Below are 18,011 nucleotides of genomic sequence, written 5' to 3'. Positions count from 1 at the left end.
GCAGTACTTCACTGAATCCTCATCCCTCTGCGAGAATCACCTCTCTTGGGGCTGGTAGCACAGGTCATTTAGTTGAGATTATTTACTATTTTTCACTTATCGTTGTGTTATTAGAAATCTAGAGAGATTTATGGATTCATTTGGATCTTTGCAACCAATGATAGATGCTCGGCTCAACTGGTGGATTTTTGTTGCCCGTTGAACCGACTACCCATCCTCCATTGCAAAGATCCAAAAATCTAGCTAGATTTCTAATAACATATCCTCAAGTGAAAATAGTAATAATCTCAACTAAATGCCCCTTGGGTGTATTACCAGGCCCAACAGAGTTGGTTCTCGCGGCGCTTCGTTGTATTTTGTTGTTTGTTTTTTAAGAATTGATGCTAATGGGAAGATTGCTGCAAACCCTTGGATTGCATAGTTGGATGCTTTAAAAGTCTTCCAATTTTATTTTGTTTTTTAAGACTTCCATATATGTCATTATTTAGAAAAATGGAAGGAAAGATTTCCATGTTTTGGTTGGCTCTTTAATTTGTTATTGTAAAAGGAAAGGAAATATTTCCGTGTTTCGGCAGGGCAAAAGTGCTACTCGTGTTGAAATTTTGCTAACGATAGACAAGGAAGGTTTCAGTTTTCCCTATGATGATGTAACCATGTCTTGCAAGCAAAGGAAGCCAAACCAGATATGTAAAGTACAAGGTTGGTATCTACGCAAGGACATTTGGCTAGGCAAGTAGCAGCACAGATTGCAGGAGCAGGAGTATCACCAAAGAACCAGCAGGCTTTTGGTGCAGCCTGCAGCGATGCTCTGTGCAGCAAAGCGGTAGGTCACTTCGGAATTATCTCAGGGATCAATTGTAACATGTGCGTCAATGCGCTCGTGGCTCGTGGCCGTCACCATTCTTATCCACGTCTTCTACCCAATTAGTTTTTTTTAATAAAATCAGTCAAATCTGTACTGTGCACCACGTAGGTTGCTAGCCAATGATCACGGCACTGCCAAACTGCTACTATTTCTCTCTCCTAACTCTCTTGCCCTCTGGTCCTACCGACTCTTTTTGGCTCAACTCTGATCAGTCCAAGGTGACCTAGTCGTACAATCATGACTGCAGTAAAATCATGCTATGCACACCTAAAAATAGTACGAATAGAACCGACTAACTACTCTCTCCTAATAAACAAACTGCAAAGAAGTAATCGGAACTTTAACGGCTTTAATATCAGATTCAACTAAAAAGTCGGGTTGCATCAAAGATACACCAACGAGAATACGTACTGATATTTTTTTTCCAAACATGGAACCATGTCTCATGCTTACAGCAGGTCAGAAAGAGAAGGGGAAGCCGATCCGGGAATTCACTGTGCTACAGCTGGTTCCACCGTGACTTTATGAGGGCGAAATCCCGCTGCCACCAAATTACTATCCTACTTTTCAGACGAAAGCAAAAGAAGATACACAACAGTGAAAGGTAAAACATACTGGTGTATTTTGTGGACTAATTTGGATAGCAGCCGCGAAAAAGAAATTGAAAAAACAGATGTACAATTTTCTCATACTGTGCTCATCTAGATATGGCAAATAATCACAACAAAGTTAAATTTTACTCACAAATCGATGAAGATTTCACCGAGGGGCTTGCCGCTTGCGGGGTAGGTGGTGGCCGTTGGAGTGTGACGACGACGCGGAAGTCGAAGGACGAGAGAGGCGGCGAAGGGAGTCCTCGTCGATGACCTTGGCGTCACGCTCAGTATCGCGGGAGAGGACGAGGGAGTCGGGTGCGGGAGAGGCGGCGGAGGTGAGCACGTCGCCGTGGAGCGTGAACCACCACGGGGCCCGCCACCTGTACGCCCGGCGGCGGGTCCGCCGCCGCCCCGCTGTGAAGCTACTTGACTCAAGGAGGAATGGACTTAGGGTTAGGGAATCGATTCCCTGGATGAGTATTTATACGCTCGACCTTTCGGCTTAGTGGATAAATTGCCCAAACTCGGCCCATCTCTTGTGGGCCAATATACCAATACCCGGTCCAATCTGAACATTGAGCTCTTTAACTTGTCTATGCTTGCCCGTCAGGCCGCCAGAATTCAGCGTACGTCATACTTTCCATAGAGCTCAATGATGAAGGCGACTCTAGGAAATCATCCCTCCCAGATCTAGCATGCGATCGTCGAGGGTCGGGACATGCTGCGCCTGGGACTTGTCCGAAGAATTGGCAATGGAAAGACTACTATGGTTTGGCAGGATAATTGGATTACGCGGGATCAGAGGCTACGGCCATATCTGAACCTGTCATCTGATGATCCGCTAGACAAGGTCTCTGAACTGATTATTCAGTCGATGGGCGTGTGGGATATCGCAAAGCTTCAGAAGCACTTCTTGTAGATGGACGTCCAGGCGATCTGTAAGATTTCAATCAGCACAACGGACCATGGAGATTTTTGGGCTTGTCACTTCGAGAAATCTAGAATTTTCAGCGTCCGTTCCTACTACCGCATGATTGTTACCAACAAAAAGACCCGGGAAGATTTGTTAGAGGAATGTACGGCGTCGAGCTCGCTATGTGCGGAGAAATCATGGACTAAGATCTGGAAAACTAGTGTTCCTTCCAAGCTGCGTGTTTTTGCATGGCGACTAGCACAGAAATCTCTACCTACAGGTGATGGTGCCGAAGCACAGGCACATGGCCGATTCTAAAGTCTGTGATGTTTGTCATCTTGTTGAGGATTCATGGCGGCACTCTCTCCTTGATTGCACTATGCGCGCTGCATGTGGGCACTAGCAGATGAGCAACCGGTTGAGCATCTCTGTATCTCGACGTGCCCAGATGCCAAGGAATGGATCTTTATTGAGATATTCCTCACACTCTGGGCGATCTGGTCAGCGCGACGAAAGGCAATCCACGAGGCAATTTACCCGAGTCCAGTGTCCATTCATGGCTTCGCCTCCAAGCTATTATATGAGCTTAAGGTGGTTCATGGCGCCCCTTCCTCGGGCGGGCGACCGAATCCAGCTCCTACGGCACCGCGCTAGCTCCCGTCACCGGCGGGCATGATGAAGATCAACGTTAATGGGGGAGTTGCTAAGACTCAAAACAAAGGTGCGGCCGCTGCTGTGTGTCATGATGAAAAGGGCACTTATGAAGGTTCATCCGCTCGGGTGTTTGAGAATCTCCGCTGGGTCCACATCTCACTTTTGCAGCTGTTTATTAGCTTACAAACAACTTTTCTCATTTTTACTCTTCTCTCTCATCCAACTAAACAAAAATATGATATTTTAACTCTTATAGCCTGCTTACATAGGCTTATGGTATTGCTTTTAACCATGGGCTAGAAGGCTTGACTTTTTTGACCGGTGCTTGATCATGCCTTGTTGATGGCTTGATCATGATTGAATTATGTTGACTTTGTCGTTGCCACGTAGGATTCGTGGCACGACCTGTGTAATGAGTTATTTTGCTAAAACATGACTAAACATAACATTAAGTGCTAATAATTTAAAGTGCCTTGTTATAGCATTTTCGAGAGGGGTCTTGTAAGCCCAGCAGAAAGAGCAGTGTATAAGGCAAACTCCAGCGGGGCAACCCATTTGGGACGGACCGGTCCATTTCGGTGGGAACGGACCAAAACTGCGTTCTAGCGAGGCGACGCATTTCCGCACGCGTCCGCTTTTCGATCCGGCGTGACCCATTCCCAAACCAAATCTGGGCCGGGTTTGCGTCACGCGCGGACGAGAAACGGAGCTCCGCTCGTCCGCCCTCGATATACCCCTGGCCCTCCTGTCTGTGACCACCATTTCATTTCCCCCCTCTTCTTCCCCACTGCCACTCCCACGCGTCCTCGCCATGGCTTCCCAAAATGTTCCCACCCATATTCCCGCCACTCCGCCGCCGCATCCCCAGCCCTAGCCCTTGACGCGTCAGCATTCCCAGAGCCTACCGCCACCGCAGCCCCATCAACAGCCCGCTCCCGCCCTCGCCGCTTGGCTCAAAAAGCCGAAGAAGGAGATGCCTCAGTATCCACAATTTCTTCCACGAGCATCGTCTCTTCCCCCTTACAACTTCGTCAGCGACCGAGGGGAATTGCCCCTTCAAAAGAGGCGGGGGCTCATCCAAACCGAATACAACAAGTTCGCCGACGCGCACGATCACGTGAAGGCCAGGCCGCTGAGTGGCGTCGGCGTCCAGGACGTGGTAAGTGATGTTGTTTGTCTTGCCCTCATGGGACCATGTGTTTGTCCTCATGAATGTGTCGTTCTCATTGTTGGTAGGCGTATCAAGCTTTGGAGTACTTCAAAGTGTTGCATAAGAAGCCATTTAGATTGATCCATTGTTGGCAGATCCTCAAAGAGACCTCGAAGTGCCAAGAGCTCTATGTCTCCACCAAGAAGAGCCCCCCCCACCCACCCATGGGAAGAAGCGTGACGGCAACACCATGAACCTTGAGGCCTTCGGGCACACCGAGGCAGCAACCGGGTCGTCCGGCCAAGGGGAAGGACCAACTCCGAGGGCGAGGCCAAGCGTGAGGCCTCCAACCTCGCCTTCGAAGATCCAAGGGCGAGGCAGCAACCCGGATCGCCCTTAAGAAGATCTAGTCGGAGGAGGAGGCCGGAAGAGAGAAGTTGCAACAAAGGAGGAGCAAATGAAGGACTGCCTTGAGGCGCAGAAGAGGAAGCTCGCCATCGATGAGGCTAATGCAAGGGCAACAACCAAGGCAGCCGATCGAGGCCGCTATGCTTGCTGAGGAGACAAGGATTATGACGGCGGACTTGAGCCTCCTGGATCCAGAGAGGCGAGCTTGGTTCGAGGCCAGGAGGAAGATGACACAAGAACGAGATACGCCTTCGGCCTCGCAGGATGGAGATGCGGCCTCGCCGTCTAGTTGACCGCCCAATTCAATCACCTAATTTGGTTGCATTTTGGTGTAATGAACCATGCTTATGTCCGCCGATGATGCCTGAACATTAATTTGTTAATTTGGTTGCTAAAGTTGCCATCGATTGATGACGCTTGAACATTAATTTGTTGATTTGGTTGCTAAAGTTGCCATCAATTGGTCTCAATTCATGCTTGCGGCAAAAACCGAGGAATCGGCCCGCGAACAGGGAAGGCGTTTGAAAACGGGCGCCAAATATGGATCACAGTGCTGGGGAGGTGGACGACCGGAACGGACGAAGACTGGACGGGAAACTGATTTGCGTCCGCCCCACGATCCAAACGGACCAAAACAGACAGAAAAAACAGCCCATTTGGACGCATGAGTATCATGGAACAGAGACCGCGCGAAGAGTAACTAGTAAATCTAAAGGAAGCACGTGGGGCCCGAGCTATCGCAATTTCTAATTGCAACTCCCAACCGTCTCCTCACCTGTCGCCTTCGGAGCCCATTTCGTTTGACTCATCGAATTTCCTTCAGAAACTTGGGCACGTAATCTGTACTTCATGGACTAGTTGCTGCCAATGTCATACACATCTGCCATTCTCTTCTTCTTGTGTAACTTCCTTTTGGTGGGGCCTTTTGCTGCGAGGTGCCGTGGTTCTTGTGCTCCGTAACAGAGCATCTGTTTCTCCTCTCCAAAAGTCTGCCGCATTCTCCTCGTGATTTGAGCGATCCTGAGGAGGAGAGACCATGGACTAAACAAGGCAAGATACCATAACGAGCTGAAAATCCCAGCCAGCTTCACTTCTTGCTCCACGGAAATGGGTTGCTTCGGCCGCTCCAGGAGCAAGATCAACAAAGGCGAAGGCAAGGGCAAGGGGAATGTACTGCATGATCAGAGGTCCACGCTGGCCGCATCACTTGCTTCCACGGCCTGCTCGACGGTGTCCTCGACCGTGTCAACGAGCGCGGCCAGTAGACCCGCGGGGAGCAGCAAGGCGTCTCGCTCTACCTCATCGGCGCAGCGAATCCCAGAGCTGTACGAGGAGAGCCAGAGGGGTGCGAGCAGCCTGCGGGAGTTCGGGCTCCGGGAGCTCCACGCTGCCACCAGCGACTTCAGCCGACTGCTCAAGATCGGCAAGGGCGGGTTTGGGAGCGTCTACAAGGGTGTTGTCCGCTTGCCCGGTGGCCCTGCAGGCGGCATGCTCGTCGCCATCAAAAGGCTGAATCCCAATGGCAACCAGGTACTCCTTCCTCGGTGATTAAAATTAGGGATCTCAGTGGGTGGTGCATAGGTTGATTCGGTGTAAGAACTATTCACTTGCCAATTGAATGTGACGTTTGTCTCATTCGGTATTTGACTTCCTTTTGGTTACTAGGTACCACCTAACATTGATCCAGGGTCATAAGCAATGGGTGGTAGAAGTTCATTTTCTAGGGGTTGTAGAGCACCCAAACCTCCTCAAGCTCATTGGGTACTGTGCCGCTCGTGGCGAACGAGGTCCTCAAAGGATGCTTGTCTATGAGTTCTTGTCAAACAAGACCCTAGATGATCATCTATTCAATCGAGCTTACCCCGTTCTTCCATGGGACATCAGGTTGGAAATAGCATTTGGTGATGCTGAGGGTTTGTTGTATCTCCATGACGGACTAGAAGTTCAGGTATCAGCTTGGCAACTCTCCAAGTCTCCAGAAAGAATTATCCGTCTTGTACACGTACTGCATTATATCAAACATGAATTAGGCTCAATGAAGTATGATCATTTTCTTCGAACTATTTTGCAAACATTAAAGATACTTGATATGCAACTTGCTGGGAATGAAAGATGCATAAATTCTTGTAGTAACAGATGACAGATCCTATCTATAATTGGTTGAACCTTTTGTAATCCAGAACTACCGAAGGTATAAAGATATTTCATTTATTTTATTGATAGATCTGTCATCGATATGATCATAAAAACATGGATGGGTACAACACTCATTCCATTCCATGTTGCTTCAACTACTGTTGCAACTAAAAAACTTGAAAATTTGTGTTAAGCGACAATTCCATGCTGCCTCAACTATGTCTTTACATTCTAAGCCTTGGGTTACAGACCTTGATTTTGGATGGATCATGTTGTTCAGCGATCATACCAATTGAACCAAATAAATGGGAAAAAATGATCACCATGAATATTCTTTCCTGTTTGTTAAGGGCTCAAGGTTTTTAATAAAAGTGATTTCTTCAACCGTCATGATTTTAATTTTCGAAATGGAAATAAGAATACAAATGCTTATTTCTTATGACTTAAATTCATGGAATTTTTTGCAGGTCATATATCGTGATTTAAAGCTTCTAATGTACTGCTGGATGAGGAGTTTAGACCAAAACTTTCAGACTTTGGGTTAGCAAGGGAAGGGCCATCAGCAGATCAAAATGTTTTGTCTACAGCGGTATATTTTATTAACTTCAGAGAAAGATAATGGAATTTCCCCATGATGTATTCACGCATTCAGGAATTTTTCCTTCTGAGAAGATATTGCTCTATCGTAATCAGGTTATGGGGACCTATGGTTATGCAGCTCCAGACTACATTGCGACAGGTCATCTCACCACCAAGAGTGACGTTTGGAGCTTTGGAGTAGTACTCTATGAGATCCTGACAGGACGTCGTTCTATGGAAAGGAACCGTCCCAAGAATGAGCAGAAACTGCTAGAATGGGTGAAGCAGTATCCTGTTGGAAGTAAACAGTTCAGCAAGATTATAGATATAAGGCTCGAAGGCCATTACCCCAGGAAGGGAACCAGAGAAATTGCCAAGTTAGCCAACAACTGCCTTGCAAAGTATTCAAGGGATCGTCCAACAATGAGAGAGGTGGTTGAGAACCTAAAGCAAGTGATGCAGTACAAGGAGTTGGATGGAAAAATTGGCGCATCAGGGGACATCTCTTCACCTCATGATGTCCAGGGGAAGCCAACAGCAGAAGATATCGCTGTGGCTTCAGCAAGGCGGCGGATGCTTCACCTTGCTGCCCTAGGTGAAAATGGAAACAACATTGCAAGGAGGAGATTTATGTTCATGAAGTCTGCGGCTGCTCCAACTGCAACGTGATCTTCTGGGAAAGTTGATCTCCTTGTGTTTTTTAAGATATCCATTAATGATGATTTTCCTCTTTACCAGTGTATATCCATCCAACATTTGTTACTTTTCTTCATATTTAGATCTGTAGGTCGAGTAGCATGCTGAGACTTGAGAGTTACTGTTGTAAAGGGTTCTCTTTGTAGCATCATTGTAGGTATGAAGGGTAATTCTGCCTTCTATTTTTTACAGCATGACCTTCCAAAGGTCAGCCTTGAAAAACGGTAGCATCTTGTTCTCTTTTTCAGTACTCTATACCAACTTTTGCCGTTTATTAACAATTCGGCAGTTTCTAGCCACATATTTGAGGACTGCTACCACTAAATGGTAACTGTCGAGATGGTATTTTTTTTTGACGGAACCTCGTGAAGAGGGCAGGGTGCTACTGCATTTCATTAAGAATAATAGACTGGCTCCGTTTATAAGGAAAACCGAGCCGAAAACCGTACAATGCACAGCTTATTAAAGGAAAGCCGCACGAAAACCCTGACTACGAGCATTACAAAGCAACAAAGCAAAGTCGACAAACAAGTCGCAACCGCAAAGGCTAATCTCTGCCCGCTCCAACGACACCGAACAGAGAACAACTCATAACGCCAGAAGAAGGTAGGCAAAGCTGGGCTTCTTCGGTGACTGGAGCAAAGGAGAGGTCGCCCCGACAGGTACAACTCACCCAACGGCAAGCCCGCACTACTCGAACCGCACTCCCTGGCCTAGCCCCATCCAGGCTCAATACATCGTATCCACCGCCGCCAAACAAGGGCTCCAAAGGCAACGCCTCCAAGGAGGGAACGGTCTGAGGCCGCCGCCGTTGCCCAGTCCAGAACTGGAACTGAGCTTTCGATCGGAGACACTTCAATTGCCAAGGATGGGTTGCAATGGGTATGCTTGACGACGCCTTCAAGAAGGAAAACGACGTCTCGCCGGCACCGACATCATCAGTGCAAGTCTTTCACCCGCAGCCACCATCAACCCACCACGGACGAGAGGAAACATGCAATGAGCCCAAGCCGGAAGCCTTACCAGAGCCTATCAACGGATCCGACGCCCGCTTGACGCCCAGAGATCCGCCGCCCCGGCCACCACACTGGCCTCCCCAGCCACCACGCCGGCACACGCTGCACCAAGGCAGACCGCGCCTCGCCCGCCTGTGCCACAGGAGCCCGCACCTCGCCGCGCCACAATAGCCCAACGCCTCGCCGCTCCCCAGCATCCCCCGCAACGCCTGCCCACGCAAGCCCACGCCACCAGCAGGACACAGCCCGGCCGTCCCCTGCAGATCAGGGCGCGGGACTCCAGATCCGCACGGACAGACCGCCGCCCCTTCCCGGAGCAGCCGGCCCCGGCGACGCCCTGGAGACACGACGCTGCCGCCCAGGAGAAGACCTCGCCTGAAGGGGGAGCCCCGCCGCCGCTGTCCGCCGTTGGGGCTTTGCCCGCCGGCATCCTCCGGCCGCGGCGAGGAGGAGGATGGAGGTTTGTGGCGGCGCTGGGGGAGGTAGTCGCGGTCGCCACCCGTGTCGCCCCAGGGAGCGACGCGGTATTTTAGGTATGAAGCATAATTTTGTTCTTTATTCTTGACTGTTTATTTTCAGCTTCTTGAGATGCAAGAGAAATATTTCTTTACCTTCTTCTACATCATATGAGCTTGTCCTCTCTTCACAATTGTAAAGTAAATTAAGGTGATGAATAAGTGGCATGTGTTACTACTTGTAACAGGTACTGCGTGCTCCCCATTCTTGATTGCAGAAAGTAAAAGCTAATTTGGTGCCATTTTAAACTTCTTATTCTGAAGTATGTACATATTCTTGGTAAAAAAAAGTATGTACATTTTGACCTGAAAAAGAATGCTTTCCTAATTACCATCTGGTATAAGCTCTATATATGGTATCCACTAAAAAAAAAGAACATGTAGCAAGTATAACAAATCACAAAAAATATTTTGCATTAGAATTCGGTGATTATGTCTTGATCAGACCAACATTGTATAGCGCGCATTGTGACATGACAGCAAATTATTAAACAATTTCTTCAAGTAAAGAGTAAAATATACCATTAGTTCATGAACTCGGCAAAAATGAACAGTTTAGTCCACGAACTCGAAAAATGCACACTTAAATATCTAAACTGGGACTACAGTGTCGCTTTAGTCCAAAAAGGTTCGGCGAGGCTTAATCTCGCCACGTGGCCGTCACGTCGGCTTTCGTGTGCAGCTGCGCGGAGACAAGACAGGAAGCATGGACGTCGTGGTCCCGGACCGCACGGGGGTGTGATGCCAGACCATCCCCCTTCACGATCCTGTCCATGGCACCCGCCCCGATCTCTTGCGCTGGTTCCCCTCTTCCGCGCTACAGATTTGAACTGAAAAACGATGGGAATGATATGGATGGTGTGATTGAGTCCGAGTGATTGGTCCTCAGGATCTCGATGGGAGCGAGTGTCACTCGTCGGTAGGATTTCCATCGGTTGATGTGTTTGGAATCGATGAATGCGTCAACCGGTGGACGGTAGTATTGTGAGTTTTTTTTAATACATGTAACTTTATTCAAACTCGACAACTATTATACATGTAGCATTCGATCATAGATCTTAGAAATTACAAGGTAATTCGTATAACTAATAATTACAACGAAATATTGTCAAGGCTTCAAGTTTCGTTTTGGTTTAATAAAGTTGTACAGGTTGGCCTCGGCCCGCCGTAATTCGGGTCAAAAAAATTGTCAAGGCTTCAACATGGAGATTGCAATCAGACTGGAGCGGCAACATAGTCACTTGTATCTCTGCATGATCTTGACTATCTTCAAATATTTCAGAAAGGCCCTTGAGTCGCTCATCTAAAATGATGAGAAGCCGTGAGCGTTGAACATACTTGGGTCGGAAATGATCGTACGTGTCGTCGAATCGCAAGATCTTCATCAGAACGCTAGAGAAGGATTTCAAAATTACAAAAGATAAAACTAACAAAAACACTGTGACACACTGACAAAAACTCAACAGATCTGTGGATCTGCAAGTACACAAACCCAAAATCTGTAATATCGGGTATAGTGAACCTACGATGACTAAAACTCTCTAACTCCGTAGTAATGTCCGCTGAGGCATCCCCAAAACAGAGAAAGAATCAAAGTACTTTTATTCGAGATGACATTACAACCTCCGCCATCGCATTGCCGATCAAACCAAACAATTGATATATCGAGTTCCCCCGACCTCGCAGCGCCAATGTGGCGGCCGGAGGCGAGGGGAACGGAGAATCTTTGACGACGAGGTTTTCTTCCGTCCCGTACTTGATGGATGTGGGATTAGTATCGGGGGATTGGGACCTGCAAGTTGGGAGCAAGGGGAAGACGCGAAAACGTAAGGGAACACGTGCATAGAGCGACGAAAACGTTCGTCTGGACATTCTCTTGAGTCTTGTCAGGCAACGGGCTATTTAAATTGGGCCACAACTAAAGATGGGTGGGCCCAAGGCTTTGGATTGATGAAAGAGGCGGGACATTTAGCGATCGTAAAAAAAAGGCTGGACATTTTGTTTACCGTTTAAAATGTCATGATCTTTTTTGAAAATAAATATACTACTCAGAAATTGAGGAAAGAGTATATCATAAAGTCGGTAAACCTTGATACACTCAAAAAAGTCGGTAAACGTTGATACTTCCTCCGTTCCATATTAAGTGACTCAATTTTGTCTAAAAATAGACATATTTATATCTATATATTAAAATACGTCTAAATACATGTAATATTTTGGCACTTAATATGGGACAGAGGGAGTATATGTGTCTATAAACTTGGTCAAACTTCAAAATTTTGGCTTAGGACAAAACTAGGATTTCTTAAATTCAGTAAAAGGTAAATGTGGCAAAGATTTTAAAATGGGGTGAAGACAAAGAATTACATTGTGTGTATCGTTTAAACTTGAATTGTTATAGCATGATGATACCTGTTGAATTGAGCACATGACTTTCTTCATCAACTATCAATAGAAAATGGAGGTCTTTCTAAATGATGCAAAGTCAGCAGGCCCGGATTAGCCGGCTAATCCCATATTCGGTACTTCCCAGATTGCCTGTATATGGACAATTTGCCAGCCGTTTTTCTGATGATCTCATTTCTCGTGTTCGGTGTTCCCTTACACCCAACGGTGATAAGAATTCTCGCACAGTCACTTGTAATTTTATTTACTCCTTTCTTGCATAAACTGAAAGATATTGTACTATTCATTTGTGTAAAGTCAACTGAAATACAGTTGTGCGCCACTTGCCATAATCATCGTGACAGTATAGTAAGGAAAAGCAGCATGAAGTAGGCGTGTTGTTCCGGTCTATCTTATTCGGGCAAAAATACCTTACCGATTACAAGCTGTGCAAGGAATATTTCTCCCCCGTTGACACTGAAATCTTCTGTTATTTTATTGGATCGTATTGTCCTCTCTCCCAAACAATGTTTGCGCTTGCCAGAGACGATGGAAGTGCTGCAAAACTCCTACGAAAATAGCATTCCTTCTAAATCTCTCAAGATACGCGAAGGTACCAACTATCACAGAGACATCAACCAAAATGCCTTTTATATATTTTTAAAAAGGAGATCATCCCGAATTACATTAATGAGACCAAATATCAAAATCCTTCGTACTCCTTCCGATTCATAAAAAGTGTCGCTCACTTAGTACAAACTTTGTAGTACTCCCTCCGATCCATATTAATTGTCGAAATATTACATGTATCTAGACGCTTTTAGACATAAATACATCCATATTTGAGCAAATTTGAGACAATTAATATGGATTGGAGGGAGTACCTTCTTTTCACAAAGAATGGCATGCCGAACTTTGACCAACAATTAGACCGACATTATATAGATTATATGTTACAAATTTATGTCTTTGGAAACGTTTTTGAAATACAAATCCAATGACATAATTTTTGTAGCACATAACTCTCAAATCATTAGTGTAATTGTTGATCAAAGTAAAATCTTGAAATACTGCGTGCCATTCTTTGTGAAAATGACGGAGTACAAAATGGGCGACACTTTTTATGGATCGGAGGGAGTACGAATTTTCAGCTGTTTTGAGAGTGTTGGTTAATTAGTTACTTGACCTAAGTCGGAGGTTCCAAACCACGGAAAATAAGCAACTTCTTATAAAAAGGCTTACTAATCATTTTTAAATACTAAAAATATTTTTTTAAAGCAAAACAGGATTTTGCAGCATGATCGAGCTCTGATCCCATGATAAAGTCAGTGATCTAAAATCACTGACATGTGGTACTGGATACACACGTCAGCGATTGTAAAGTCAAAAGTCAGGGGATCCCTCTCCCGATGAATATGGTTACCTTCGGTCCTCCATGATCATCAAGGAAGTCGTGATTCTATTGCTCATATTTGCTTTTTGGAATGAACTCTTCGTAGACATGATGGCACGAAAAGTGCCTCCACTGATAGTCTTCCCTCAGTTTCAATCTCTGTCTCTGTCTCAACACCGATAAGAAAGTTCTTACATTATCACTTAACTAGAGTGATCGATCTATAGTCAAATAAACCCGCGAATTGGATAGCCAGGAGACAACATCACTGCCATTCTCGACCAGACGACAAGTACTATTCGCCTATATAAAGAGAATAAAATACTTGGACACACAAGAAAAAAATGATACGTGTGATTCTTAATGTATATAGATTGATGCAGGGAAAAAGTAAGAGAGTGGACTTTTTCCCAATGATTCTCTTTATAAAACCATATGCCGTCGAACATCATCAACATCACAAATCTGTTGCAGTTCGCCTCGTGGGCAAAAACGTGGGGCGACGACTTCCCCGGCCGGCCGGAAGCTGCAGCCTCGAGCTCACTGATCTGTGGAGGAGGAGCGGCGTGATTTCTTATACCGTTGAGGTGAGCGATCGATTCTGCTTTGCCGTGTTAGGATTCTGGCTCAAATGCTCGCCCAAATTCGGTCTTGCTGAAGAAACATTCCCCCTCTTTTCTTGTCATGATCATTTGGCTTCCTTGTGCAGCTGCGCGGAGACAAGACAGGAAGCATGGACGTCGTGGTCCCGGACAGCACGCGGGTGGCGCCAGAGGCGGAGATCGAGAAGCACCAGCAGGCGGAGGGCGACATGGAGTCGGACCCTGCGCTGGCCGCGGCGCAAGAGCGGCAGCTGCACCCGCCGTCGGAGCGATGGCAGGACGAGCTGACGGTGCGTGGCGTGGTGGCGGCGCTGCTGATCGGGTTCATATTCACCGTCATCGTCCTCAAGATCGCGCTCACCACGGGGCTGGTGCCCACTCTCAACGTCTCCGCGGCACTCATCGCCTTCCTCTCGCTCCGGGGGTGGACGCGCCTGCTGCAGCGCCTCGGCATCCCGTGCCGCCCCTTCACACGCCAGGAGAACACCGTCGTCCAGACCTGCGCCGTCGCCTGCTACACCATCGCGTTCGCCGGTCAGTATAGCACTCACTGGAGCCACCAAAACACTGCACGTTTTTGCTGGTTTTGCGGTAGTTTTGTCTATTGGTTCTGAGTTTTTGAGAGTGCAGGTGGGTTCGGGTCGACCTTGTTGGGCCTGAACAAGAGGACGTATGAGCAGGCCGGGGACTCGGCGGGCAACGTGCCGGGGAGCTGGAAGGAGCCAGGGATTGGCTGGATGACGGGGTTCCTGCTGGCTATCAGCTTCGGAGGGCTCCTCACCTTGATTCCCCTCAGAAAGGTTTTGGTCATCGACTACAAATTAACTTATCCAAGTGGGACTGCAACTGCTGTTCTTATAAACGGGTTTCACACCGCTCAGGGAGACAAGAATTCAAAGTATGTACAATGTCGCTTTCGTTATGTTCCTTTCACAGTCGTTAAACCAAATAATTTGTACTAATTTCTTTAACTGGCTTAACCAATCCTACCTTCCGTAACAGGAAGCAGATCCATGGATTTCTGAAGTACTTTGGGCTGAGCTTTTTGTGGAGCTTCTTCCAATGGTTCTTCACTGGAGGCGATGTTTGTGGATTTGTTCAGTTCCCTACTTTCGGTCTAAAGGCTTGGAAACAAACGTAATCCTTTGCTTTCATATTATTTGTCATCGCACATTTTATATTTTGTAGAGAACAACTTAATAAATTCTCTTAACTCCCGTTTCTTTGTTTTTTTAGTTTCTTCTTCGACTTCAGCACCACATACGTCGGTGCTGGAATGATTTGCCCACATATAGTGAATATCTCCACCCTCTTTGGTGCAATTATTTCATGGGGAGTAATGTGGCCACTCATTAGTAAGAGGAAGGGAGATTGGTACCCTGCAAATGTACCAGAAAGCAGCATGAAAAGTTTGTACGGTTACAAGGTATTATTTTAGATCTGCTTTTTATCTCAATGGTCATCGCGTAAATTAATACCAATCAACATTTACCAAGTTTATGTCACCATTGTTAATTCTTCATGTAGGCCTTCATATGTATAGCTCTTATCATGGGGGATGGCCTCTACCACTTCACAAAAATTATCGGCATCACTTCTAAAAGCATGTATCGACAATTTAACCACAAACGAGTTGAGAACAGAGGTGAGGAAACGATACTGAAAATAGCGCATGCCTTACCACATTTCATCAATTAAAAGGCCCTTTTTTACGGTGTTGAGTGAATTGCAGTGAGAAATGTGGACAATACGATTGCACTTGATGAATTGCAACGTGTCGAGGTCTTCAAGAAGGGACATATATCATCTTGGATGGCATACACCGGCTATGCCTTGTTAAGCGTGGTTGCAGTGATTACCATGCCAATAATGTTCCGACAGGTGAAGTGGTACTATGTAGTTATAGCCTATGCCTTAGCTCCCGTGCTTGGATTTGCCAATTCCTATGGAACGGGGCTCACTGACATCAACATGGGCTACAACTATGGCAAGATTGCTCTTTTTGTGTTTGCGGGTTGGGCAGGAAAGGATAACGGTGTCGTTGCTGGCCTTGTTGGTGGTACATTGGTGAAACAGCTAGTTCTTATCTCTGCCGATCTAATGCATGACTTGAAGACGAGTTATCTCACATTAACATCCCCAAGATCCATGCTTGTAGGACAGGCCATTGGGACAGCCATGGGCTGCATCGTCTCGCCTCTCACATTTATGCTCTTTTACAAGGCATTTGATATTGGTAACCCAGATGGTTATTGGAAGGCACCGTATGCACTTATTTATCGTAATATGGCAATACTTGGTGTGGAGGGCTTCTCGGTGTTGCCAAAGTATTGCCTCGAACTCTCCGGTGGATTCTTCGCATTTGCAGCACTCGCTAGTATTGCAAGGGATGTCCTGCCACGTAAGTATGGAAAGTATATGCCCCTACCTATGGCAATGGCTGTGCCATTCCTTGTAGGCGGGAGCTTTGCTATTGATATGTGCATCGGGAGTTTGGTGGTCTTCGTTAAGGAAAAGCTAAACAAGAAAGAGGCTGACTTTATGGTACCTGCCATTGCATCTGGATTGATATGTGGGGATGGCATATGGACTTTCCCCTCTTCTCTGCTTGCCCTTGCCAAGATTAAGCCACCAATTTGCATGAAGTTTACACCTGGAGGCTAGATACTCATCTGTGTCATGAGTGTGGAATATAAAATACAGTAAAAAAAAAAAGGTGATTAGGCATACAATGAGTTTTCATAGTGTTTGCTGTATTCCAGGTTCCTTGGTGCTCGACCTTTCTAGAGCTTATCATATGCATGGTGTGAGGTTTTACACAGTTTCCTTGTATTTTATCGCGGTTATTTTTGCGAGTAAGTTTGATTGATTTTGTGCAAATGTATAAGTGAGAATATGTATGTGCATATTTTTCAGATAACTCGAAATTTGTTGGTGTGATATGGGAGTATATCTTATTGTTTAGCAGCTGAATACATGGGCATCAATTTTTAAGCAAGTATAGGTTGGTACATAAATGTGCATACGGAAGTGAGTGATCTCAATAGTCTGCATTGATTTAAATAAAAATTTGCGTATAACTTACGAAAACAAAACGTAGTTATGTTTTACTTTATACTTATGAAATATGATAATATTAAATTACTAAGGTACTTCTTAAGATAAATCTTAATCTATACACATAATAAAAAATTAGTTAAAATAATGATTGCTCAACTCCATGTATGTATGAATGGTGAATTTCATGAAGTTTGTCTATATTACTTACTCCCTCCATCCGGAAATAAGTGACTCATATTTTTTTAGATTCGTATATACCTAGATGTGTTTTAATGTATAGATAGATGTGAATTTAGAAAAATCTGAGTCACTTATTTCCAGACGAAGAAAGTATTAATTAGATATATTATATTCTATATCTAAATAGTTAGAATTTAGTACAACCTCCGATCCATATTATTTGTTAAAATATTATATGTATTTAGACATTTTTTAAACATGGATTCATCCGTATTTGAGCAAATTTGACACAGTTAATATGGGTCGGAAAAGTATGTAATTCTACAATCTCTACAAGTATAGCACTGACGCACTACCTTATGCACGTCAGTAGCAACAATTGTCACTAACACGTGACAAAACAAAGTCAATACTGACTCTACTGCGGGCTGCAGTTACAGCAAAAGCAGTCATTTATTTAATTGTCTCAATTTTTTTTTAAACTGCACACTCTATTTCTGACGCTTCAAAGCACGAAAAAGCGTCAGGAGAGCATGTTATCTGACGCTTCGTAGGCGCAAAAGCATCAAAGCAGTAACCTAGGGCACGCATGCAAAGCGTCAGCAGACAATAGCCTCTGACGCTTCTGCAGTGAGAAAGTGTCAGAAGAGCGATCCCTAGGCGCTAATATCGGGCTCGGAGAAGTTCACTTCTGACACTTCGTCCTCATCTCCGACGCATGCCGAAACGTCAATAGCGCCCGAGTCATCTTGACAATTGATTCATGACGCTTCCCATTTACATAACCTTAGAAGGTTTTAGACGCGCTAGAGATAAGGGGTTCGGTAGTAGTCTGTATTATAGAATTTAATGTTTGGATACGT

At 45.6% G+C, this 18,011-nt stretch overlaps 1 protein-coding gene, 1 long non-coding RNA gene and 1 pseudogene across 3 annotated transcripts; 2 read left to right on the top strand and 1 right to left on the bottom strand.

Annotated features, from left to right (window-relative positions):
• Positions 1-5,489: 5,489 nt before the first annotated feature.
• On the top strand, positions 5,490-8,296 carry LOC100831258 (annotated as a pseudogene).
• On the bottom strand, positions 6,173-9,514 carry LOC106866523. The gene is made up of 2 exons (XR_001406929.2): positions 9,021-9,514; positions 6,173-6,591 (listed from the first exon to the last, which is right to left on the bottom strand). It is a non-coding gene; the product is annotated as an uncharacterized LOC106866523 (long non-coding RNA).
• Positions 9,515-13,704: 4,190 nt separating this feature from the next.
• On the top strand, positions 13,705-16,872 carry YS1A (iron-phytosiderophore transporter YSL15-like). 2 transcript variants are annotated; one of them, XM_010235338.3, is made up of 7 exons: positions 13,705-13,893; positions 14,016-14,442; positions 14,539-14,806; positions 14,911-15,045; positions 15,145-15,334; positions 15,436-15,553; positions 15,641-16,872. In XM_010235338.3, the coding sequence occupies exons 1-7, from the start codon at positions 13,720-13,722 to the stop codon at positions 16,570-16,572; spliced, it is 2,244 nt and encodes a 747-aa protein (XP_010233640.2). In that variant the 5' UTR covers positions 13,705-13,719; the 3' UTR covers positions 16,573-16,872. The 2 variants fall into 2 exon arrangements, with proteins under 2 accessions (XP_010233640.2, NP_001266844.1); NM_001279915.1 differs by lacking the exon at positions 13,705-13,893 and having other exon boundaries at positions 14,040-14,442; positions 15,641-16,572.
• Positions 16,873-18,011: the final 1,139 nt, after the last annotated feature.

Source organism: Brachypodium distachyon, chromosome 3, assembly GCF_000005505.3.
Source record: "Brachypodium distachyon strain Bd21 chromosome 3, Brachypodium_distachyon_v3.0, whole genome shotgun sequence".
Lineage (NCBI taxonomy): Eukaryota > Viridiplantae > Streptophyta > Magnoliopsida > Poales > Poaceae > Brachypodium > Brachypodium distachyon.
This window is presented reverse-complemented; position numbering and strand designations above follow the sequence as displayed.